General features: G+C 38.6%; 1 protein-coding gene across 1 annotated transcript in view; it reads left to right on the top strand.

Moving 5' to 3' along the window:
* LOC135510456 (alpha-actinin-3-like) overlaps window positions 1-22,942 on the top strand; it is a 62,011-nt gene extending 39,069 nt beyond the window's left edge. Inside the window, exons 13-22 of the mRNA XM_064931400.1 lie at window positions 1,601-1,709; window positions 4,057-4,197; window positions 4,364-4,546; window positions 6,571-6,705; window positions 7,348-7,527; window positions 9,180-9,326; window positions 9,635-9,700; window positions 10,911-11,069; window positions 11,207-11,283; window positions 21,118-22,942. Coding sequence (XP_064787472.1) covers window positions 1,601-1,709; window positions 4,057-4,197; window positions 4,364-4,546; window positions 6,571-6,705; window positions 7,348-7,527; window positions 9,180-9,326; window positions 9,635-9,700; window positions 10,911-11,069; window positions 11,207-11,283; window positions 21,118-21,199 — 1,279 coding nt within the window. The 3' untranslated portion in view covers window positions 21,200-22,942. The remainder of the gene's footprint in view (window positions 1-1,600; window positions 1,710-4,056; window positions 4,198-4,363; window positions 4,547-6,570; window positions 6,706-7,347; window positions 7,528-9,179; window positions 9,327-9,634; window positions 9,701-10,910; window positions 11,070-11,206; window positions 11,284-21,117) is intronic.
* Window positions 22,943-25,178: the final 2,236 nt, after the last annotated feature.

Here is a 25,178-nt window from a genome sequence, read left to right as displayed (position 1 = left end):
CCTCTCCCAGTGAGTTGGACTACCATGATGTGATAGTGATCAGAGTGTTCCTCTCCCAGTGAGTTGGACTACCATGATGTGATAGTGATCAGAGTGTTCCTCTCCCAGTGAGTTGGACTACCATGATGTGATAGTGATCAGAGTGTTCCTCTCCCAGTGAGTTGGACTACCATGATGTGATAGTGATCAGAGTGTTCCTCTCCCAGTGAGTTGGACTACCATGATGTGATAGTGATCAGAGTGTTCCTCTCCCAGTGAGTTGGACTACCATGATGTGATAGTGATCAGAGTGTTCCTCTCCCAGTGAGTTGGACTACCATGATGTGATAGTGATCAGAGTGTTCCTCTCCCAGTGAGTTGGACTACCATGATGTGATAGTGATCAGAGTGTTCCTCTCCCAGTGAGTTGGACTACCATGATGTGATAGTGATCAGTGTGTTCCTCTCCCAGTGAGTTGGACTACCATGATGTGATAGTGATCAGTGTGTTCCTCTCCCAGTGAATTGGACTACCATGATGTGATAGTGATCAGAGTGTTCCTCTCCCAGTGAGTTGGACTACCATGATGTGATAGTGATCAGAGTGTTCCTCTCCCAGTGAGTTGGACTACCATGATGTGATAGTGATCAGAGTGTTCCTCTCCCAGTGAGTTGGACTACCATGATGTGATAGTGATCAGTGTGTTCCTCTCCCAGTGAGTTGGACTACCATGATGTGATAGTGATCAGAGTGTTCCTCTCCCAGTGAGTTGGACTACCATGATGTGATAGTGATCAGAGTGTTCCTCTCCCAGTGAGTTGGACTACCATGATGTGATAGTGATCAGAGTGTTCCTCTCCCAGTGAGTTGGACTACCATGATGTGATAGTGATCAGAGTGTTCCTCTCCCAGTGAGTTGGACTACCATGATGTGATAGTGATCAGAGTGTTCCTCTCCCAGTGAGTTGGACTACCATGATGTGATAGTGATCAGTGTGTTCCTCTCCCAGTGAGTTGGACTACCATGATGTGATAGTGATCAGAGTGTTCCTCTCCCAGTGAGATGAACTACCATGATGTGATCAGTGTGTTCCTCTCCCAGTGAGTTGGACTACCACGATGTGATCAGTGATCAGAGTGTTCCTCTCCCAGTGAGTTGGACTACCATGATGTGATAGTGATCAGAGTGTTCCTCTCCCAGTGAGTTGGACTACCATGATGTGATAGTGATCAGAGTGTTCCTCTCCCAGCGAGTTGGACTACCATGATGTGATCAGTGATCAGTGTTCCTCTCCCAGCGAGTTGGACTACCATGATGTGATAGTGATCAGAGTGTTCCTCTCCCAGTGAGTTGGACTACCATGATGTGATCAGTGATAGTGATCAGTGTGTTCCTCTCCCAGTTAGCTGGACTACCATGATGTGATCAGTGATAGTGATCAGTGTGTTCCTCTCCCAGTGAGATGAACTACCATGATGTGATCAGTGATAGTGATCAGTGTGTTCCTCTCCCAGTTAGCTGGACTACCATGATGTGATCAGTGATAGTGATCAGTGTGTTCCTCTCCCAGTGAGATGAACTACCATGATGTGATAGTGATCACTGTGTTTCTCTCCCAGTGAGCTGGACTACCATGATGCATCCTCAGTGAACACCCGCTGCCAGGGCATCTGTGACCAGTGGGACAACCTGGGCACCCTCACCCAGAAGAGAAGAGACTCTCTGGAGGTACACACACACACACACACACACACACACACACACACACACACACACACACACACACACACACACACACACACACACACAGTGGGACAACCTGGGTACCCTCACCCAGAAGAGGCTACAGGAGGTTCTCTGCACTACACACTATAGTCATATTGATTATGCCACTTAGCAGACACTCTTATCAAAAACAACTTACCAAACAGAAGGTACATGCACTTTTAGTTGGAGAATGTGATCCCAGCAGGAATTGAACCCTCAAACAATTGAGCCACCATGAGCCAAGAGTTTTTCTGACCATGTGGCCCTTCTGATAACAACTAGTGATAACAACTAGTGGTAACAACTAGTGATAACAACTAGTGGTAACAACTAGTGATAACAACTAGTCATAACAACTAGTGGTAACAACTAGTGAGAGCAACTAGTGGTAACAACTAGTGGTAACAACTAGTGATAAAAACTAGTGAGAGCAACTAGTGGTAACAACTAGTGGTAACAACTAGTGGGGGTCATGTCAAGCTATTACATGTATTACTGGGACTACTTAGTCAAGTTACTAGTAGTAGCAGCAGTTGTAGTAGTAGTGATGGCTTCATACTGATCTGGTCTTTCCCAGCGCGTGGCGAAACCTGGACTTAAAGTAGTAGTAGTAGTAATATTTTGTGTTTCTCAGCGTGTGGAGAAACCTGGAGTTATAGTAGGAGTAGTAGTAATATTATGTGTTTCTCAGCGCGTGGCGAAACCTGGAGTTAAAGTAGTAGTAGTAGTAATATTATGTGTTTCTCAGCGTGTGGAGAAACCTGGAGTTATAGTAGGAGTAGTAGTAATATTATGTGTTTCTCAGCGTGTGGAGAAACCTGGAGTTATAGTAGTAGTAGTAGTAATATTATGTGTTTCTCAGCGTGTGGAGAAACCTGGAGTTATAGTAGGAGTAGTAGAAATATTATGTGTTTCTCAGTGTGTGGAGAAACCTGGAGTTATAGTAGTAGTAGTAGTAATATTATGTGTTTCTCAGCGTGTGGAGAAACCTGGAGTTATAGTAGTAGTAATATTATGTGTTTCTCAGCGTGTGGAGAAACCTGGAGTTATAGTAGGAGTAGTAGTAATATTATGTGTTTCTCAGCGTGTGGAGAAACCTGGAGTTAAAGTAGTAGTAGTAGTAATATTATGTGTTTCTCAGCGTGTGGAGAAACCTGGAGTTGTAGTAGGAGTAGTAGTAATATTATGTGTTTCTCAGCGCGTTGCGAAACCTGGAGTTATAGTAGTAGTAGTAGTAATATTATGTGTTTCTCAGCGTGTGGAGAAACCTGGAGTTATAGTAGGAGTAGTAGTAATATTATGTGTTTCTCAGCGTGTGGAGAAACCTGGAGTTATAGTAGTAGTAGTAGTAATATTATGTGTTTCTCAGCGTGTGGAGAAACCTGGAGTTATAGTAGTAGTAGTAGTAATATTATGTGTTTCTCAGCGTGTGGAGAAACCTGGAGTTATAGTAGGAGTAGTAGTAATATTATGTGTTTCTCAGCGTGAGGAGAAACCTGGAGTTATGGTAGGAGTAGTAGTAATATTATGTGTTTCTCAGCGTGTGGAGAAACCTGGAGTTATAGTAGTAGTAGTAGTAATATTATGTGTTTCTCAGCGTGTGGAGAAACCTGGAGTTATAGTAGGAGTAATATTATGTGTTTCTCAGCGTGTGGAGAAACCTGGAGTTATAGTAGTAGTAATATTATGTGTTTCTCAGCGTGTGGAGAAACCTGGAGTTATAGTAGTAGTAGTAGTAATATTATGTGTTTCTCAGCGTGAGGAGAAACCTGGAGTTAAAGTAGTAGTAGTAGTAATATTATGTGTTTCTCAGCGTGTGGAGAAACCTGGAGTTATAGTAGGAGTAATATTATGTGTTTCTCAGCGTGTAGAGAAACCTGGAGTTATAGTAGGAGTAGTAGTAATATTATGTGTTTCTCAGCGTGTGGAGAAACCTGGAGTTATAGTAGGAGTAGTAGTAATATTATGTGTTTCTCAGCGTGTGGAGAAACCTGGAGTTATAGTAGGAGTAATATTATGTGTTTCTCAGCGTGTGGAGAAACCTGGAGTTATAGTAGTAGTAGTAGTAATATTATGTGTTTCTCAGCGTGTGGAGAAACCTGGAGTTATAGTAGTAGTAATATTATGTGTTTCTCAGCGTGTGGAGAAACCTGGAGTTATAGTAGGAGTAGTAGTAATATTATGTGTTTCTCAGCGTGTGGAGAAACCTGGAGTTATAGTAGTAGTAGTAGTAATATTATGTGTTTCTCAGCGTGTGGAGAAACCTGGAGTTATAGTAGTAGTAGTAGTAATATTATGTGTTTCTCAGCGTGTGGAGAAACTGTGGGAGACCATCGACCAGCTGTACCTGGAGTTCGCCAAGAGGGCGGCGCCCTTCAACAACTGGATGGATGGAGCCATGGAGGATCTGCAGGACATGTTCATCGTCCACAGCACCGAGGAGATCCATGTATGTGTGTGTGTGTGTCTGCGTGTGCGTGTGTGTGTGCGTACAATACGTACTGTCACATTAACGGTGTGATGGACTCTCCTCTCTATCACTACTTCCCACTGTATCCCTCCATTCTCACTCCTTTTCTCCTCTTCTATTCCTCTCATCCCCCTCTCCTCTCCAGTCTCTGATCACAGCCCATGACCAGTTCAAGGCCACCCTGCCAGAGGCTGATAAGGAGCGCATGGCCACAATGGGCATCCAGAGTGAGATCGTAAAGATCGCTCAGACCTACGGCATCAAGCTGTCAGGAGTCAACCCCTACACCAACCTCTCACCCCAGGATATCACCAACAAGTGGGAGACTGTGAGTACAAACTACTGTAGTATAGTAGTACTATTGTAGTAGTATAGTAGTAGTAGTGGTATTGTAGTAGTATAATAGTAGCAGTAGTAGTAGTGCTGGTGGTGGTGGTATTAATAATAGTAGTAGTAGTAGTAGTCGTAGTAGTGTTATTGTTGTAGTAGTAGTAGTAGTAGCAGAAGTAGTAGTAGTAGTGGTATTGTAGTAGTATAGTAGTAGTAGTAGTAATGGTGGTGGTGGTGGTAGTAATAGTAGTAGTATAGTAGTAGAAGTAGTAGTAGTAGTAGTAGTGTTATTGTAGTAGTAGTAGTAGTAGTAGTAGTAGTAGTAGTAGTAGTGTTATTTTTGTAGTAGTAGTAGTAGTAGTAGTGTTATTTTTGTAGTAGTAGTAGTAGTAGTAGTGTTATTGTTGTAGTAGTAGTAGTAGTAGTGTTATTGTAGTAGTAGTAGTAGTAGTAGTAGTAGTAGTAGTAGTAGTAGTAGTGTTATTGTAGTAGTAGTAGTAGTAGTAGTAGTAGTAGTGTTAGTGTTGTAGTAGTAGTAGAAGTAGCAGAAGTAGTAGTAGTAGTGGTATTGTAGTAGTATAGTAGTAGTAGTAGTAATGGTGGTGGTGGTGGTAGTAGTAGTATAGTTGTAGTAGTAGTAGTATAGTAGTAGTAGTAGTGTTATTGTTGTTGTAGTAGTAGTAGTAGTAGTAGTGTTATTGTTGTAGTAGTAGTGTTAGTAGTAGTGTTATTTTTGTAGTAGTAGTAGTAGTAGTGTTATTGTTGTAGTAGTAGTAGTAGTAGTGTTATTGTAGTAGTAGTAGTAGTTGTAGTAGTAGTAGTAGTAGTAGTAGTAGTAGTGTTATTGTAGTAGTAGTAGTAGTAGTAGTAGTAGTGTTATTGTAGTAGTAGTAGTAGTAGTAGTAGTAGTAGTGTTATTGTAGTAGTAGTAGTAGTTGTAGTGTTATTGTAGTAGTAGTAGTGTTATTGTAGTAGTAGTAGTAGTAGTAGTAGTAGTAGTAGTAGTAGTAGTAGTAGTAGTGTTATTGTAGTAGTAGTAGTGTTATTGTAGTAGTAGTAGTAGTAGTGTTATTGTAGTAGTAGTAGTGTTATTGTAGTAGTAGTAGTGTTATTGTAGTAGTAGTAGTAGTAGTAGTAGTAGTAGTAGTAGTAGTAGTAGTAGTAGTGTTATTGTTGTAGTAGTAGTAGTGTTATTGTTGTAGTAGTAGTGGTAGTAGTAGTGTTATTTTTGTAGTAGTAGTAGTAGTAGTGTTATTGTTGTAGTAGTAGTAGTGTTATTGTAGTAGTAGTAGTAGTGGTAGTAGTAGTAGTGTTATTGTTGTTGTAGTAGTAGTAGTAGTAGTAGTAGTAGTAGTAGTAGTGTTATTGTAGTAGTAGTAGTAGTGGTAGTAGTAGTAGTGTTATTGTTGTAGTAGTAGTAGTAGTAGTAGTAGTAGTGTTATTGTAGTAGTAGTAGTGGTAGTAGTAGTAGTGTTATTGTTGTAGTAGTAGTAGTAGTAGTAGTAGTGTTATTGTAGTAATAGTAGTGGTAGTAGTAGTAGTGTTATTGTTGTAGTAGTAGTAGTAGTAGTAGTAGTAGTAGTAGTGTTATTGTAGTAGTAGTAGTGGTAGTAGTAGTAGTGTTATTGTTGTAGTAGTAGTAGTAGTGTTATTGTAGTAGTAGTAGTGTTATTGTAGTAATAGTAGTGGTAGTAGTAGTAGTGTTATTGTTGTAGTAGTAATAGTAGTAGTAGTAGTGTTATTGTAGTAGTAGTAGTGGTAGTAGTAGTAGTGTTATTGTTGTAGTAGTAGTAGTAGTAGTAGTAGTAATCTGTCAGGAGTGAACCCCTACACTAAGGCTGTGACTAAAACACACTGAGAAGCCAAAAGAGAAGGATGTGTTTTTCCCTAGCTAGGTCTGTGCACTCCAGATTGAAGATATAAGTTGCTTCATGGCAAAGGGTTAGTCTCTAGAGTAACAGAGTAACGCGATTTCATTTCTACCAGTGTTTTGACGACCAACGTCCCTGTCTCCCTCCATAGGTGAAGCACCTTGTTCCTCTCAGGGACCAGATGCTGCAGGAGGAGGTAGCCAGACAGCAGGCCAACGAGAGGCTGAGGCGCCAGTTCGCTGCCCAGGCCAACATTATCGGACCCTGGATCCAGACTAAGATGGAGGTACAAGTACAGCTAGAACCCGAACCCCGAACGCGCAGGGTTTCACCACCTCCTACTAAATGTGCCATTAATGGACACTGAGCTAATTTCACTAAAGAAGTGAATAAAGTTGTGTTGTATTATTGCATACTGTAAACCTCAACCACAAAACCTTCAACACTCACAAACCTCTCTCCTCTCCTCCTTCCCCTCTCCCCTCTCCTCCTTCCCCTCTCCCTTCTCCTCATTCCCCTCTCCCCTCTCCTCCTTCCACTCTCTCCTCTCCTCCTTCCCCTCTCTCCTCTCCTCCTTCCCCTCTCCCCTCTCCTCCTTCCCCTCTCCCTTCTCCTCATTCCCCTCTCCCCTCTCCTCATTCCCCTCTCCCCTCTCCTCCTTCCCCTCTCCCCTCTCCTCCTTCCACTCTCTCCTCTCCTCCTTCCCCTCTCTCCTCTCCTCTCCTCCTTCCCCTCTCCCCTCTCCTCCTTCCCCTCTCCCCTCTCCTCCTTCCCCTCTCCCCTCTCCTCATTCCCCTCTCCCCTCTCCTCCTTCCCCTCTCTCCTCTCCTCCTTCCCCTCTCCCCTCTCCTCCTTCCTCTCTCCCCTCTCATCCTTCTCCTCTCCTCCTTCCTCTCTCCCCTCTCCTCCTTCCCCTCTCCCTCTACAGGAGATTGGTCATGTGTCTGTGGACATTGCTGGGTCTCTAGAGGAACAGATGAACAGCCTGAAGCAGTATGAACAAAACATTATCAACTACAAGTGTAACATTGACAAGCTGGAGGGAGACCACCAGCTCAGCCAGGAGTCCCTCATCTTCGATAACAAGCACACCAACTACACCATGGAGGTACCAGAACACACAACTACACAACACAACCAACTACACAACACACAACTACACAACACACAACTACACAACTACACAACACACAACTACACAGCACAACCAACTACACAACACACAACTAGACAACTACACAACACAACCAACTACACCACACACGACTACACCACACATAACTACACAACACACAACTAGACAACTAGACAACACAACCAACTACACCACACACAACTACACAACACACAGCTAGACAACTAGACAACACAACCAACTACACAACACACAACTAGACAACTAGACAACACAACCAATTACACAACACACAACTAGACAACTAGACAACACAACCAACTACACAACACACAACTAGACAACTAGACAACACAACCAACTACACAACACACAACTAGACAACTAGACAACACAACCAACTACACAACACACAACTAGACAACTAGACAACACAACCAACTACACAACACACAACTAGACAACTACACAACACACAACTAGACAAGTAAACACACACACAACACACAGCTAGACAATTATACAACTACACAACACAACCAAATACATCATGGAAGTCGTATCAGGTATTGTATACCTCCTGAATTATTCCTGGAGAGCTCCCAGCCTTTAGGTTTCCACTCCAAACCCAGTTATAACTTGATTCAGTGTATCAGGTATTGTATACCTCCTGAATTATTCCTGGAGAGCTCCCAGCCTTTAGGTTTCCACTCCAAACCCAGTTATAACTTGATTCAGTGTATCAGGTATTGTATACCTCCTGAATTATTCCTGGAGAGCTCCCAGCCTTTAGGTTTCCCCTCCAAACCCAGTTATAACTTGATTCAGTGTATCAGGTATTGTATACCTCCTGAATTATTCCTGGAGAGCTCCCAGCCTTTAGGTTTCCCCTCCAAACCCAGTTATAACTTGATTCAGTGTATCAGGTATTGTATACCTCCTGAATTATTCCTGGAGAGCTCCCAGCCTTTAGGTTTCCCCTCCAAACCCAGTTATAACTTGATTCAGTGTATAAAGTATTGTATACCTCCTGAATTATTCCTGGAGAGCTCCCAGCCTTTAGGTTTCCCCTCCAAACCCAGTTATAACTTGATTCAGTGTATAAAGTATTGTATACCTCCTGAATTATTCCTGGAGAGCTCCCAGCCTTTAGGTTTCCACTCCAAACCCAGTTATAACTTGATTCAGTGTATCTGTTATTGTATACCTCCTGAATTATTCCTGGAGAGCTCCCAGCCTTTAGGTTTCCCCTCCAAACCCAGTTATAACTTGATTCAGTGTATCAAGTAGCTAATTATTCAAATCAGGTGCACTAGATTAGGGTTGAAGTGAAAACCTACTGGACAGCAGCTTTCCAGGAACAGGGTTGGAGAGGCCTGATGTAAAGGAACCTAACCCAAGTAACATAAATATTTGACACCATAAAACTACTCTGGAGAAGGTCCCTATGCATATGAATATACACACCTGTGCTACTTTAGTCTAGATGTTACAACCATCCCAGACACTCACATACTAACCCCCAACTTGGTAGACCTATGATGCTTACCAACTATCCAACCCCTTCATCTCCCTTCCTCTTCTTCTCTCCCTCTCTTCCTCCCTCACCCCCCTTACCTCGGCAGCATATCCGTGTGGGCTGGGAGCAGCTCCTGACCACCATCGCCCGCACCATCAACGAGGTGGAGAACCAGATCTTGACCCGCGACGCCAAGGGCATCAGCCAGGAGCAGCTCAACGAGTTCCGTGCCTCCTTCAACCACTTCGACAGGGTAATGAAACTAAAACAGTTTAATGTTGTTGGACTTGCTTTTCTCTATCTCACATGTGTCTTTTCTCTTGTCCTGGCTCTGATTTTGCAGATAGCGGCCATTTTGAAGAGGTTTTTACTTGCAATGACTGTGAAATGTGGTTGTTTTAAGTGTGAATGTTGGAATATTCAGTGGTTTCTTGCCATCATTGTGGCTCCTCCTCACAGAGTGTTACTGTATCACTAGCGTGTAGCATTCACATAATGAATCATTACATTGGTCATAGTGTCCAATCATAAACACTGATGGTTGTGTTCTGTCTCTCTCAGAAGAGAAACGGCATGATGGACCCAGACGACTTCCGTGCCTGTCTCATCTCCATGGGTTACGATCTGGTGAGTAGCCTAGCTACCAACAGGAAGTAGCCTCACATACAACGTTCCCTTTCACAGGAGGCTGGTGAGGGGAGGACAGCTCATAATAATGGCTGGAATGGAATCCATGAAATGGTATGTTTGATATGTGTTATACCATTCCATTTATTCTGCTCCAGCCATTAATATGAGCCTGTCCTCCCAAATGTAGATGCCACCAGCCACCGGTGCTCCCTTTTTATGAAATTACTTTAGTCTATCTGGTAATATACAGCTATAGTATAAAATGACATTAGTTTCCATTCAAGACATGTTCCAAAACATGTTCTCCTCAACAATGATATGAAGATGTAATGTATTCTAACTTGTTGACCAGTAGGGTGAGGTGGTGTTTGCTGTATATTGATTGACCTTTGTATATTTGTAACGCTTTAATTAATAACAAACAATTTAAAGGTACAATATGCAGAAATCGCTCTGCCATTCTAATTCTAATAGTGCACCTAATTTCAGATTATGTGACAAAAAAAGCAAGTGTAGAGAATCATTGTACCATATAAACTGCTGTGAAATATGTTCTCAATAACGTACACTATTGTATTTGAAACTGGTGTACCAAACCGAAAGTAAAAGATGCAAAAACGAAACTTAAGAACGTGAAGCATAGAAAAGGTGCTCATAGAACAGATCTGCCACTTCTTAGACTTGCATTCAATGAGAATGAGATCTATAACTCACATTTCTATGTGAATTTGGTCAGGTCGCTCAAGAAGTCACATAATGCAGCTTTAATGATAATAATGTTTTCTACTCTACTCTAAAGTGTTGTCCAATAGGGTGAGGTGTTCTAATTTACTCTAAAGTGTTGTCCAATAGGGTGAGGTGTTCTAATTTACTCTAATGTGTTGTCCTGTCCAATAGGGTGAGGTGTTCTAATTTACTCTAAAGTGTTGTCCAATAGGGTGAGGTGTTCTAATTTACTCTAATGTGTTGTCCTGTCCAATAGGGTGAGGTGTTCTAATTTACTCTAATGTGTTGTCCTGTCCAATAGGGTGAGGTGTTCTAATTTACTCTAATGTGTTGTCCTGTCCAATAGGGTGAGGTGTTCTAATTTACTCTAATGTGTTGTCCTGTCCAATTGGGTGAGGTGTTCTAATTTACTCTAATGTGTTGTCCTGTCCAATAGGGTGAGGTGTTCTAATTTACTCTAATGTGTTGTTCTGTCCAATAGGGTGAGGTGGAGTTTGCCCGCATCATGACGCTGGTGGATTCCAACAACACTGGAGTGGTCACCTTCCAGGCCTTTATCGACTTCATGACCCGCGAGACAGCCGAGACAGACACAGCCGATCAGGTCATGGCCTCTTTCAAGATCCTGGCCTCAGACAAGGTGACCTAGAACATTGTAATGTGGCCAGGTCTCCCTTGAGAAAGAGGTCTTTGCACTTCTGTGGGACAACCTGGTCATATGAAATAAATACATACAAATGGAATAAATGAAATAAACCTATGCCTCTTCTCTTCCAGTCCTACATCACGGTTGATGAGCTACGCAGGGAGCTGCCCCCAGAGCAGGCAGAGTACTGCATCAGCCGCATGACCAGGTACACAGAATTACATACAACACTACAATGGACATTGGCATCCTAGCAACATAACGTTAAACATAATCAGCTATGACATAGGCCACTCTAGTAATATAATGTGTCTCTTTAACCAGGTACCTTAGACCTCTCTAGTAATATAATGTGTCTCTTTAACCAGGTACCTTAGTCCTCTCTAGTAATATAATGTGTCTCTTTAACCAGGTACATTAGACCTCTCTAGTAATATAATGTATCTCTTTAACCAGGTACCTTAGTCCTCTCTAGTAATATAATGTATCTCTATGACCAGGTACATTAGACCTCTAGAAATATAATGTATCTCTATGACCAGGTACATTAGACCTCTCTAGTAATATAATGTATCTCTATGACCAGGTACATTAGACCTCTAGAAATATAATGTATCTCTATGACCAGGTACATTAGACCTCTCTAGGACTATAATGTATCTCTATAACCAGGTACATTAGACCTCTCTAGGAATATAATGTATCTCTATGACCAGGTACCTTAGACCTCTCTAGTAATATAATGTATCTCTTTAACCAGGTACATTAGACCTCTCTAGTAATATAATGTATCTCTATGACCAGGTACATTAGACCTCTAGAAATATAATGTATCTCTATGACCAGGTACATTAGACCTCTCTAGGAATATAATGTATCTCTATAACCAGGTACATTAGACCTCTCTAGGAATATAATGTATCTCTATGACCAGGTACCTTAGACCTCTCTAGGAATATAATGTATATCTATGACCAGGTACATTAGACCTCTCTAGTAATGTAATGTATATCTATAACCAGGTACATTAGACCTCTCGTAATGTAATGTATATCTATTACCAGGTACATTAGACCTCTCTAGTAATATAATGTATATCTATTACCAGGTACATTAGACCTCTCTAGTAATGTAATGTATATCTATAACCAGGTACATTAGACCTCTCGTAATGTAATGTATATCTATTACCAGGTACATTAGACCTCTCTAGTAATGTAATGTATATCTATAACCAGGTACATTAGACCTCTCTAGTAATGTAATGTATATCTATTACCAGGTACATTAGACCTCTCTAGTAATGTAATGTATATCTATTACCAGGTACATTAGACCTCTCTAGTAATGTAATGTATATCTATTACCAGGTACATTAGACCTCTCTAGTAATGTAATGTATCTCTATTACCAGGTACATTAGACCTCTCTAGTAATGTAATGTATATCTATTACCAGGTACATTAGACCTCTCTAGTAATGTAATGTATCTCTTTAACCAGGTACATTAGACCTCTCTAGTAATGTAATGTATATCTATTACCAGGTACATTAGACCTCTCTAGTAATGTAATGTATATCTATTACCAGGTACATTAGACCTCTCTAGTAATGTAATGTATATCTATTACCAGGTACATTAGACCTCTCTAGTAATGTAATGTATATCTATAACCAGGTACATTAGACCTCTCTAGTAATGTAATGTATATCTATTACCAGGTACATTAGACCTCTCTAGTAATGTAATGTATCTCTTTAACCAGGTACATTAGACCTCTCTAGTAATGTAATGTATATCTATTACCAGGTACATTAGACCTCTCTAGTAATATAATGTATATCTATTACCAGGTACATTAGACCTCTCTAGTAATGTAATGTATCTCTTTAACCAGGTACATTAGACCTCTCTAGTAATGTAATGTATATCTATTACCAGGTACATTAGACCTCTCTAGTAATATAATGTATATCTATTACCAGGTACATTAGACCTCTCTAGTAATATAATGTATATCTATTACCAGGTACATTAGACCTCTCTAGTAATGTAATGTATCTCTTTAACCAGGTACATTAGACCTCTCTAGTAATGTAATGTATATCTATTACCAGGTACATTAGACCTCTAGTAATGTAATGTATATCTATTACCAGGTACATTAGACCTCTCTAGTAATGTAATGTATATCTATTACCAGGTACATTAGACCTCTCTAGTAATATAATGTATATCTATTACCAGGTGCAGTAGACCTCTCTAGTAATATAATGTATATCTATTACCAGGTGCAGTAGACCTCTCTAGTAATATAATGTATATCTATAACCAGGTACATTAGACCTCTCTAGTAATGTAATGCATATCTATTACCAGGTACATTAGACCTCTCTAGTAATATAATGTATATCTATAACCAGGTACATTAGACCTCTCTAGTAATGTAATGCATATCTATTACCAGGTGCAGTAGACCTCTCTAGTAATATAATGTATATCTATAACCAGGTACATTAGACCTCTCTAGTAATGTAATGCATATCTATTACCAGGTACATTAGACCTCTCTAGTAATGTAATGCATATCTATTACCAGGTACATTAGACCTCTCTAGTAATATAATGTATATCTATTACCAGGTACATTAGACCTCTCTAGTAATGTAATGTATATCTATAACCAGGTACATTAGACCTCTCTAGTAATGTAATGTATATCTATTACCAGGTACATTAGACCTCTCTAGTAATATAATGTATATCTATTACCAGGTACATTAGACGTCTCTAGTAATGTAATGTATATCTATTACCAGGTACATTAGACCTCTCTAGTAATGTAATGTATATCTATAACCAGGTACATTAGACCTCTAGAAATATAATGTATCTCTATGACCAGGTACATTAGACCTCTCTAGGAATATAATGTATCTCTATAACCAGGTACATTAGACCTCTCTAGGAATATAATGTATCTCTATGACCAGGTACCTTAGACCTCTCTAGTAATATAATGTATCTCTTTAACCAGGTACATTAGACCTCTCTAGTAATATAATGTATCTCTATGATCAGGTACATTAGACCTCTAGAAATATAATGTATCTCTCTGACCAGGTACATTAGACCTCTCTAGGAATATAATGTATCTCTATAACCAGGTACATTAGACCTCTCTAGGAATATAATGTATCTCTATGACCAGGTACCTTAGACCTCTCTAGGAATATAATGTATATCTATGACCAGGTACATTAGACCTCTCTAGTAATGTAATGTATATCTATAACCAGGTACATTAGACCTCTCGTAATGTAATGTATATCTATTACCAGGTACATTAGACCTCTCTAGTAATGTAATGTATATCTATTACCGGGTACATTAGACCTCTCTAGGAATATAATGTATATCTATAACCAGGTACATTAGACCTCTCTAGTAATGTAATGCATATCTATTACCAGGTACATTAGACCTCTCTAGTAATGTAATGTATATCTATTACCAGGTACATTAGACCTCTCTAGTAATGTAATGTATATCTATTACCAGGTACATTAGACCTCTCTAGTAATGTAATGTATATCTATTACCAGGTGCAGTAGACCTCTCTAGTAATATAATGTATATCTATAACCAGGTACATTAGACCTCTCTAGTAATGTAATGCATATCTATTACCAGGTACATTAGACCTCTCTAGTAATGTAATGCATATCTATTACCAGGTACATTAGACCTCTCTAGTAATATAATGTATATCTATTACCAGGTACATTAGACCTCTCTAGTAATGTAATGTATATCTATAACCAGGTACATTAGACCTCTCTAGTAATGTAATGTATATCTATTACCAGGTACATTAGACCTCTCTAGTAATGTAATGTATATCTATTACCAGGTACATTAGACCTCTCTAGTAATGTAATGTATATCTATTACCAGGTACATTAGACCTCTCTAGTAATGTAATGTATATCTATAACCAGGTACATTAGACCTCTCTAGTAATGTAATGTATATCTATTACCAGGTACATTAGACCTCTCTAGTAATGTAATGTATCTCTTTAACCAGGTACATTAGACCTCTCTAGTAATGTAATGTATATCTATTACCAGGTACATTAGACCTCTCTAGTAATATAATGTATATCTATTACCAGGTACATTAGACCTCTCTAGTAATGTAATGTATCTCTTTAACCAGGTACATTAGACCTCTCTAGTAATGTAATGTATATCTATTACCAGGTACATTAGACCTCTCTAGTAATATAATGTATATCTATTACCAGGTACATTAGACCTCTCTAGTAATATAATGTATATCTATTACCAGGTACATTAGACCTCTCTAGTAATGTAATGTATCTCTTTAACCAGGTACATTAGACCTCTCTAGTAATGTAATGTATATCTATTACCAGGTACATTAGACCTCTAGTAATGTAATGTATATCTATTACCAGGTACATTAGACCTCTCTAGTAATGTAATGTATATCTATTACCAGGTACATTAGACCTCTCTAGTAATATAATGTATATCTATTACCAGGTGCAGTAGACCTCTCTAGTAATATAATGTATATCTATTACCAGGTGCAGTAGACCTCTCTAGTAATATAATGTATATCTATAACCAGGTACATTAGACCTCTCTAGTAATGTAATGCATATCTATTACCAGGTACATTAGACCTCTCTAGTAATATAATGTATATCTATAACCAGGTACATTAGACCTCTCTAGTAATGTAATGCATATCTATTACCAGGTGCAGTAGACCTCTCTAGTAATATAATGTATATCTATAACCAGGTACATTAGACCTCTCTAGTAATGTAATGCATATCTATTACCAGGTACATTAGACCTCTCTAGTAATGTAATGCATATCTATTACCAGGTACATTAGACCTCTCTAGTAATATAATGTATATCTATTACCAGGTACATTAGACCTCTCTAGTAATGTAATGTATATCTATAACCAGGTACATTAGACCTCTCTAGTAATGTAATGTATATCTATTACCAGGTACATTAGACCTCTCTAGTAATATAATGTATATCTATTACCAGGTACATTAGACGTCTCTAGTAATGTAATGTATATCTATTACCAGGTACATTAGACCTCTCTAGTAATGTAATGTATATCTATAACCAGGTACATTAGACCTCTAGAAATATAATGTATCTCTATGACCAGGTACATTAGACCTCTCTAGGAATATAATGTATCTCTATAACCAGGTACATTAGACCTCTCTAGGAATATAATGTATCTCTATGACCAGGTACCTTAGACCTCTCTAGTAATATAATGTATCTCTTTAACCAGGTACATTAGACCTCTCTAGTAATATAATGTATCTCTATGACCAGGTACATTAGACCTCTAGAAATATAATGTATCTCTCTGACCAGGTACATTAGACCTCTCTAGGAATATAATGTATCTCTATAACCAGGTACATTAGACCTCTCTAGGAATATAATGTATCTCTATGACCAGGTACCTTAGACCTCTCTAGGAATATAATGTATATCTATGACCAGGTACATTAGACCTCTCTAGTAATGTAATGTATATCTATAACCAGGTACATTAGACCTCTCGTAATGTAATGTATATCTATTACCAGGTACATTAGACCTCTCTAGTAATGTAATGTATATCTATTACCGGGTACATTAGACCTCTCTAGGAATATAATGTATATCTATAACCAGGTACATTAGACCTCTCTAGTAATGTAATGCATATCTATTACCAGGTACATTAGACCTCTCTAGTAATGTAATGTATATCTATTACCAGGTACATTAGACCTCTCTAGTAATGTAATGTATATCTATTACCAGGTACATTAGACCTCTCTAGTAATGTAATGTATATCTATTACCAGGTGCAGTAGACCTCTCTAGTAATATAATGTATATCTATAACCAGGTACATTAGACCTCTCTAGTAATGTAATGCATATCTATTACCAGGTACATTAGACCTCTCTAGTAATGTAATGCATATCTATTACCAGGTACATTAGACCTCTCTAGTAATATAATGTATATCTATTACCAGGTACATTAGACCTCTCTAGTAATGTAATGTATATCTATAACCAGGTACATTAGACCTCTCTAGTAATGTAATGTATATCTATTACCAGGTACATTAGACCTCTCTAGTAATATAATGTATATCTATTACCAGGTACATTAGACGTCTCTAGTAATGTAATGTATATCTATTACCAGGTACATTAGACCTCTCTAGTAATGTAATGTATATCTATAACCAGGTACATTAGACCTCTAGAAATATAATGTATCTCTATGACCAGGTACATTAGACCTCTCTAGGAATATAATGTATCTCTATAACCAGGTACATTAGACCTCTCTAGGAATATAATGTATCTCTATGACCAGGTACCTTAGACCTCTCTAGTAATATAATGTATCTCTTTAACCAGGTACATTAGACCTCTCTAGTAATATAATGTATCTCTATGACCAGGTACATTAGACCTCTAGAAATATAATGTATCTCTCTGACCAGGTACATTAGACCTCTCTAGGAATATAATGTATCTCTATAACCAGGTACATTAGACCTCTCTAGGAATATAATGTATCTCTATGACCAGGTACCTTAGACCTCTCTAGGAATATAATGTATATCTATGACCAGGTACATTAGACCTCTCTAGTAATGTAATGTATATCTATAACCAGGTACATTAGACCTCTCGTAATGTAATGTATATCTATTACCAGGTACATTAGACCTCTCTAGTAATGTAATGTATATCTATTACCGGGTACATTAGACCTCTCTAGGAATATAATGTATATCTATAACCAGGTACATTAGACCTCTCTAGTAATGTAATGTATATCTATTACCAGGTGCATTAGACCTCTCTAGTAATATAATGTATATCTATTACCAGGTACATTAGACCTCTCTAGTAATGTAATGTATCTCTTTAACCAGGTACATTAGACCTCTCTAGTAATGTAATGTATATCTATTACCAGGTACATTAGACCTCTCTAGTAATGTAATGTATATCTATTACCAGGTACATTAGACCTCTCTAGTAATGTAATGTATATCTATTACCAGGTACATTAGACCTCTCTAGTAATGTATATCCTTTACCAGGTACATTAGACCTCTAGTAATGTAATGCATATCTATAACCAGGTACATTAGACCTCTCTAGTTATGTAATGTATATCTATTACCAGGTACATTAGACCTCTCTAGTAATGTAATGCATATCTATAACCAGGTACATTAGACCTCTCTAGTAATGTAATGTATATCTATTACCAGGTACATTAGACCTCTCTAGTAATGTAATGTATATCTATAACCAGGTACATTAGACCTCTCTAGTAATGTAATGTATATCTATTACCAGGTACATTAGACCTCTCTAGTAATGTAATGTATATCTATTACCAGGTACATTAGACCTCTCTAGTAATGTAATGTATATCCTTTACCAGGTACATTAGACCTCTAGTAATGTAATGCATATCTATAACCAGGTACATTAGACCTCTCTAGTAATGTAATGTATATCTATTACCAGGTACATTAGACCTCTCTAGTAATGTAATGCATATCTATAACCAGGTACATTAGACCTCTCTAGTAATGTAATGTATATCTATAACCAGGTACATTAGACCTCTCTAGTAATGTAATGTATATCTATTACCAGGTACATTAGACCTCTCTAGTAATGTAATGTATATCTATTACCAGGTACATTAGACCTCTCTAGTAATGTAATGTATCTCTATTACCAGGTACATTAGACCTCTCTAGTAATGTAATGTATCTCTATTACCAGGTACATTAGACCTCTCTAGTAATGTAATGTATATCTATTACCAGGTACATTAGACCTCTCTAGTAATGTAATGTATATCTATTACCAGGTACATTAGACCTCTCTAGTAATGTAATGCATATCTATTACCAGGTACATTAGACCTCTCGTAATATAATGTATATCTATTACCAGGTACATTAGACCTCTCTAGTAATGTAATGTATATCTATTACCAGGTACATTAGACCTCTCTAGTAATGTAATGTATATCTATTACCAGGTACATTAGACCTCTCTAGTAATGTAATGTATATCTATTACCAGGTACATTAGACCTCTCTAGTAATGTAATGTATCTCTTTAACCAGGTACATTAGACCTCTCTAGTAATGTAATGTATATCTATTACCAGGTACATTAGACCTCTCTAGTAATATAATGTATATCTATTACCAGGTACATTAGACCTCTCTAGTAATATAATGTATATCTATTACCAGGTACATTAGACCTCTCTAGTAATGTAATGTATATCTATTACCAGGTACATTAGACCTCTCTAGTAATATAATGTATATCTATTACCAGGTACATTAGACCTCTCTAGTAATGTAATGTATCTCTTTAACCAGGTACATTAGACCTCTCTAGTAATGTAATGTATATCTATTACCAGGTACATTAGACCTCTCTAGTAATATAATGTATATCTATTACCAGGTACATTAGACCTCTCTAGTAATGTATCTCTTTAACCAGGTACATTAGACCTCTCTAGTAATGTAATGTATATCTATTACCAGGTACATTAGACCTCTCTAGTAATGTAATGTATATCTATTACCAGGTACATTAGACCTCTCTAGTAATGTAATGCATATCTATTACCAGGTACATTAGACCTCTCTAGTAATGTAATGCATATCTATTACCAGGTACATTAGACTTCTCTAGTAATGTAATGTATATCTATTACCAGGTACATTAGACCTCTCTAGTAATGTAATGTATATCTATAACCAGGTACATTAGACCTCTCTAGTAATGTAATGTATATCTATTACCAGGTACATTAGACCTCTCTAGTAATATAATGTATATCTATTACCAGGTACATTAGACCTCTCTAGTAATATAATGTATATCTATTACCAGGTACATTAGACCTCTCTAGGAATATAATGTATCTCTTTAACCAGGTACATTAGACCTCTCTAGTAATGTAATGTATATCTATTACCAGGTACATTAGACCTCTCTAGTAATGTAATGTATATCTATTACCAGGTACATTAGACCTCTCTAGGAATATAATGTATCTCTTTAACCAGGTACATTAGACCTCTCTAGTAATGTAATGTATATCTATTACCAGGTACATTAGACCTCTCTAGTAATGTAATGTATATCTATTACCAGGTACATTAGACCTCTCTAGGAATATAATGTATCTCTTTAACCAGGTACATTAGACCTCTCTAGTAATGTAATGTATATCTATAACCAGGTACATTAGACCTCTCTAGTAATGTAATGTATATCTATTATCAGGTACATTAGACCTCTCTAGTAATGTAATGTATATCTATTACCAGGTACATTAGACCTCTCTAGTAATGTAATGCATATCTATTACCAGGTACATTAGACCTCTCTAGTAATATAATGTATATCTATTACCAGGTACATTAGACCTCTCTAGTAATGTAATGCATATCTATAACCAGTTACATTAGACCTCTCTAGTAATGTAATGCATATCTACAACCAGGTACATTAGACCTCTCTCGTAATGTAATGTATATCTATAACCAGGTACATTAGACCTCTCTAGGAATATAATGTATCTCTTTAACCAGGTACATTAGACCTCTCTAGTAATGTAATGTATATCTATTACCAGGTACATTAGACCTCTCTAGTAATGTAATGTATATCTATAACCAGGTACATTAGACCTCTCTAGTAATGTAATGCATATCTATTACCAGGTACATTAGACCTCTAGTAATGTAATGTATATCTATTACCAGGTACATTAGACCTCTCTAGTAATGTAATGTATATCTATAACCAGGTACATTAGACCTCTCTTGGAATATAATGTATCTCTTTAACCAGGTACATTAGACCTCTCTAGTAATGTAATGTATCTCTTTAACCAGGTACATTGGAGCTGACGGCCCAGCCGGAGCCCTCGACTACATCTCCTTCTCCAGCGCACTCTACGGAGAGAGCGATTTGTAAACCCCCTCTCCTCCTCCTCCCCCTCCTCTTCCTTTTCTCATCCCTTTATCTTCCCCCTCTCCTGTATGGAGAGAGCGACTTGTTTCCCTCCTCTCCTCCTCTTTCCCCTTACTTGTCCTCCCGCTATCCTCCTCCTCTCAGTCATCTGAAGTTTCCCTCATTTTAAACCTTCCTCCATGTTGTCCACACTTCCCAGAGAGGAAGAGACGGTGGGAGGCTTTACTCAAATCAAAACTCAGAGACTCACCATGTCCTGTTTAGGTCTGTCTGGATATCTTACTGTTTAACTGTCATCCCTCTCTCATTCATACTGTCATCTGTACTGCACCAAGTGCCTGATGAGCCAGAATACCTGCAGTCACACGATAATCCGCTTCACATTAACCTTTAGTATGATCAGCAGGACAGAGAGATCACAAAGAAAGAACAGAAATTTAAAAAAATACTAAAATTGTTGAACAGTAGCAGAGTATTGGAGCACAGCCCCTGGCCCTACACTCTTAGGAAAACGGGTTCTACCTGGAACTAAAAGGGTTCTTCAAAGGGCTCTCCTATAGGGACAGCTGAATAACCCTTTTAGGTTCCAGATATCACCTTTTTTTCTAAGAATTTACACCTGTCCTCCTCTCAGAATATTAAAATATGTTTTGGTAAAATGGCTTACAATGTGGAAGAAGATTGGTTGGTTATGTATTGATGCAGATGCATATTGTGTTTATACTAAAGTGGAAATGCTGTCCAATCTGATTGGTTGAATCCCCCCTTACACCCCAACTTCTTTATAGCACCCCTTATCCCAGAAGACATGCCCCTCCCTTTCCATAGAAACGTGTAACGTTGTGCCAACGTTTTCATAACGTTGTCATTAAGTAGGTATCCCAACTATCCAAGATATACATGTTGAGTTATATTATGTGTAAGAAAGCCATGCAGTCTCAAGCTCACCTTCAACTCAGACAGACAAAGACAGACCGTAGTACCTGTTGTCAACCATTAATGTTATGTTAACATTAGTTGTTAATAATCAAATTTCGCCTGTGATTTTAGGGATTATTTTGGATGCACCCTAAATGAATGCAGTAGATCTGATGACCCCCCCCCCCCCCAATAGGCACAACATGAGAGAGCAACCTGAGTAATGCATTGTGGATAAGAGTTAGTCAACCACTGGTCACCTGTCACCCTGCAGACAGGAAAGCTAATTTTGTTTGAAGGACAGGACGTCACCTCTCTCCTCTGTCACCCTCTATCATCACTCCCTTCGTATTGCGGTTGTCTGTTTGCTGTGCGTTTTGAGAGGAGAGAAAGACAGAGAGAGGTGTTAAATAAAGAGGGAGAGGGAGAATGAGAGAGAGAGCGAGAACGAGACAGAGTGTAAGAGAGAGAGAGGGCGGGAGACAGGACCTCAGGTAAAGAGATATGGTGAACCATAGTTAGGCCCCAGACTTCGTCCAAAATGGCACCCTATTCCCTATGTAGTGCACTACTTTGACCGGATCCAAAGTAACCAAATTTACTACGTAGGGAAGAGGGTGTCATTTGGGACAGAGACAGCATCTGTAACTCCCATGTGTATGAATTCTTTATTTTCCTCATCTGTCTTCCCTATTATGCCCCTCTCCTCTCCTCTTTATTCTGTTCTATCACCCAGTCCAAGAGCTTGCTTCCACACCATCCATTTCAAAGTTAAAGACACACACCTTGGAATAAATTTAAAAAAGGGAAACTATATTACTATGTGAAGTTTTGTGTTGTGTTTTTATTTCCCATTGTTCACCATAAAAGGAGTGGCAATACTGTTGACTTTAGACCAGTTGCAATTGTTCACAAGTACAACCAATTTCCAGGATAGTTTCTGGACATTAAATAATTAGTAAATAATTAATTACAAATAAATACAAGAACTGTAATACTTGTATGAATGTAAACACTGTAATGTGACTGTAAGATTAGTAAGACTTATAGTGCTTTCAGAATGTATTCAAATTGATATAATTGTCATATTTTTGTCAACGACCTACACATAATTCTCTGTATTGTCAAAGTGGGAGAAAAAAATTAACATTTGTGAAACAAGTCAATAATATATCTTGATTAGGTAAGTATTCAACCTCCTGAGTCAATACATGTTAGAAGCCTTTTTGGCAGTGATTACAGCTGTGATTCTTTCAGGGTAAGTCTCTAAGAGTGATTACAGCTGTGATTCTTTCAGGGTAAGTCTCTAAGAGTGATTACAGCTGTGATTCTTTCAGGGTACGTCTCTAAGAGTGATTACAGCTGTGATTCTTTCAGGGTAAGTCTCTAAGAGTGATTACAGCTGTGATTCTTTCAGGGTAAGTCTCTAAGAGTGATTACAGCTGTGATTCTTTCAGGGTAAGTCTCTAAGAGTGATTACAGCTGTGATTCTTTCAGGGTAAGTCTCTAAGAGTGATTACAGCTGTGATTCTTTCAGGGTAAGTCTCTAAGAGTGATTACAGCTGTGATTCTTTCAGGGTAAGTCTCTAAGAGTGATTACAGCTGTGATTCTTTCAGGGTAAGTCTCTAAGAGTGATTACAGCCGTGATTCTTTCAGGGTAAGTCTCTAAGAGTGATTACAGCCGTGATTCTTTCAGGGTAAGTCTCTAAGAGTGATTACAGCTGTGATTCTTTCAGGGTAAGTCTCTAAGAGTGATTACAGCTGTGATTCTTTCAGGGTAAGTCTCTAAGAGTGATTACAGCCGTGATTCTTTCAGGGTAAGTCTCTAAGAGTGATTACAGCCGTGATTCTTTCAGGGTAAGTCTCTAAGAGTGATTACAGCTGTGATTCTTTCAGGGTAAGTCTCTAAGAGTGATTACAGCTGTGATTCTTTCAGGGTAAGTCTCTAAGAGTGATTACAGCTGTGATTCGTTCAGGGTAAGTCTCTAAGAGTGATTACAGCCGTGATTCTTTCAGCTGCCTTTTTGCATTATTATTATTTTTTACATTTTTCAAGCTCTGTCAAGTTGGTTGTTGATCATTGATAGACAGCCATTATTAAGTCTTGCCATAGATTATGAAGCTGATTTAAGTCAAAACTGTAACTAGGCCACTAGGAAACATTCAATTTTGTCTTGGTAAGCAACTCCAGTATATATTTGGCAACATGTTTTAGGTTATTGTCCTGCTGAAAGGTGAAAGGTGAATTTGTCTCCCAGTGTCGGTTGGAAATCAGACAGAACCGGGTTTTCCTCTTTCTTGCCTGTGCTAAGCTCTACTCTGTTTATTTTTATCCTGAAAAACTTCCCAGTCCTGAATGATTACAAGCATACCCACAACATAATGCAGCTAACACAATGCTTGAAAATATGGACAGTGGTACTCAGTACTGGATTTGCCCCCAACATAACACTTTTGTATTCAGGACAAAAGTTAATTGCTTTGGCACATTTTTTTTGTAGTATTACTTTAGTGCCTTGTTGCAAAAAATATTGGCACACCTGTATTTGGGGAGTTTCTCCCATTCTTCTCTGCAGATCGTCTCAAGCTCTGTCAGTTTGGGTGGGGAGCGTCGCTGCACAGCTATTTTCAGGTCTCTCCAGAGATGTTCAATCGGGTTCACGGACGGGCTCTGGCTGCGCCACTCAAGGACATTCAGAGACTTGTCACGAAGCCACTCCTGCGTTGTCTTGGTTGTGTTCTTTTGGTCATTGTTCTGTTGGAAGGTGAACCTTTGCTCCAGTCTGAGGTCCAGAGCGCTCTGGAGCAGGTTTTCATCAAGGATCTCTCTCTGTACTTTGCTCCATTCATCTCTCCCTCAATCTTGACGAGTCTCCCAGTCCCTGCCGCTGAAAAACATCCCCATAGCATGATGCTGCCACCACCATGCTTCACCGTAGGGATGGTGCCAGGTTTCCTCTAGACGTGACACTTGACATTCAGGGTTCAATCTTGGTTTCATCAGACCAGAGAACCTTGTTTCTCATGGTCTGAGAGTCCTTTAGCAGCCTTTTGGCAAACTCC

This window comes from Oncorhynchus masou, chromosome 23 (genome assembly GCF_036934945.1).
Source record: "Oncorhynchus masou masou isolate Uvic2021 chromosome 23, UVic_Omas_1.1, whole genome shotgun sequence".
NCBI lineage: Eukaryota > Metazoa > Chordata > Actinopteri > Salmoniformes > Salmonidae > Oncorhynchus > Oncorhynchus masou.
The sequence above is the reverse complement of the archived record's forward strand: the minus strand, read 5'-3'. Positions and strand labels throughout refer to the sequence as shown.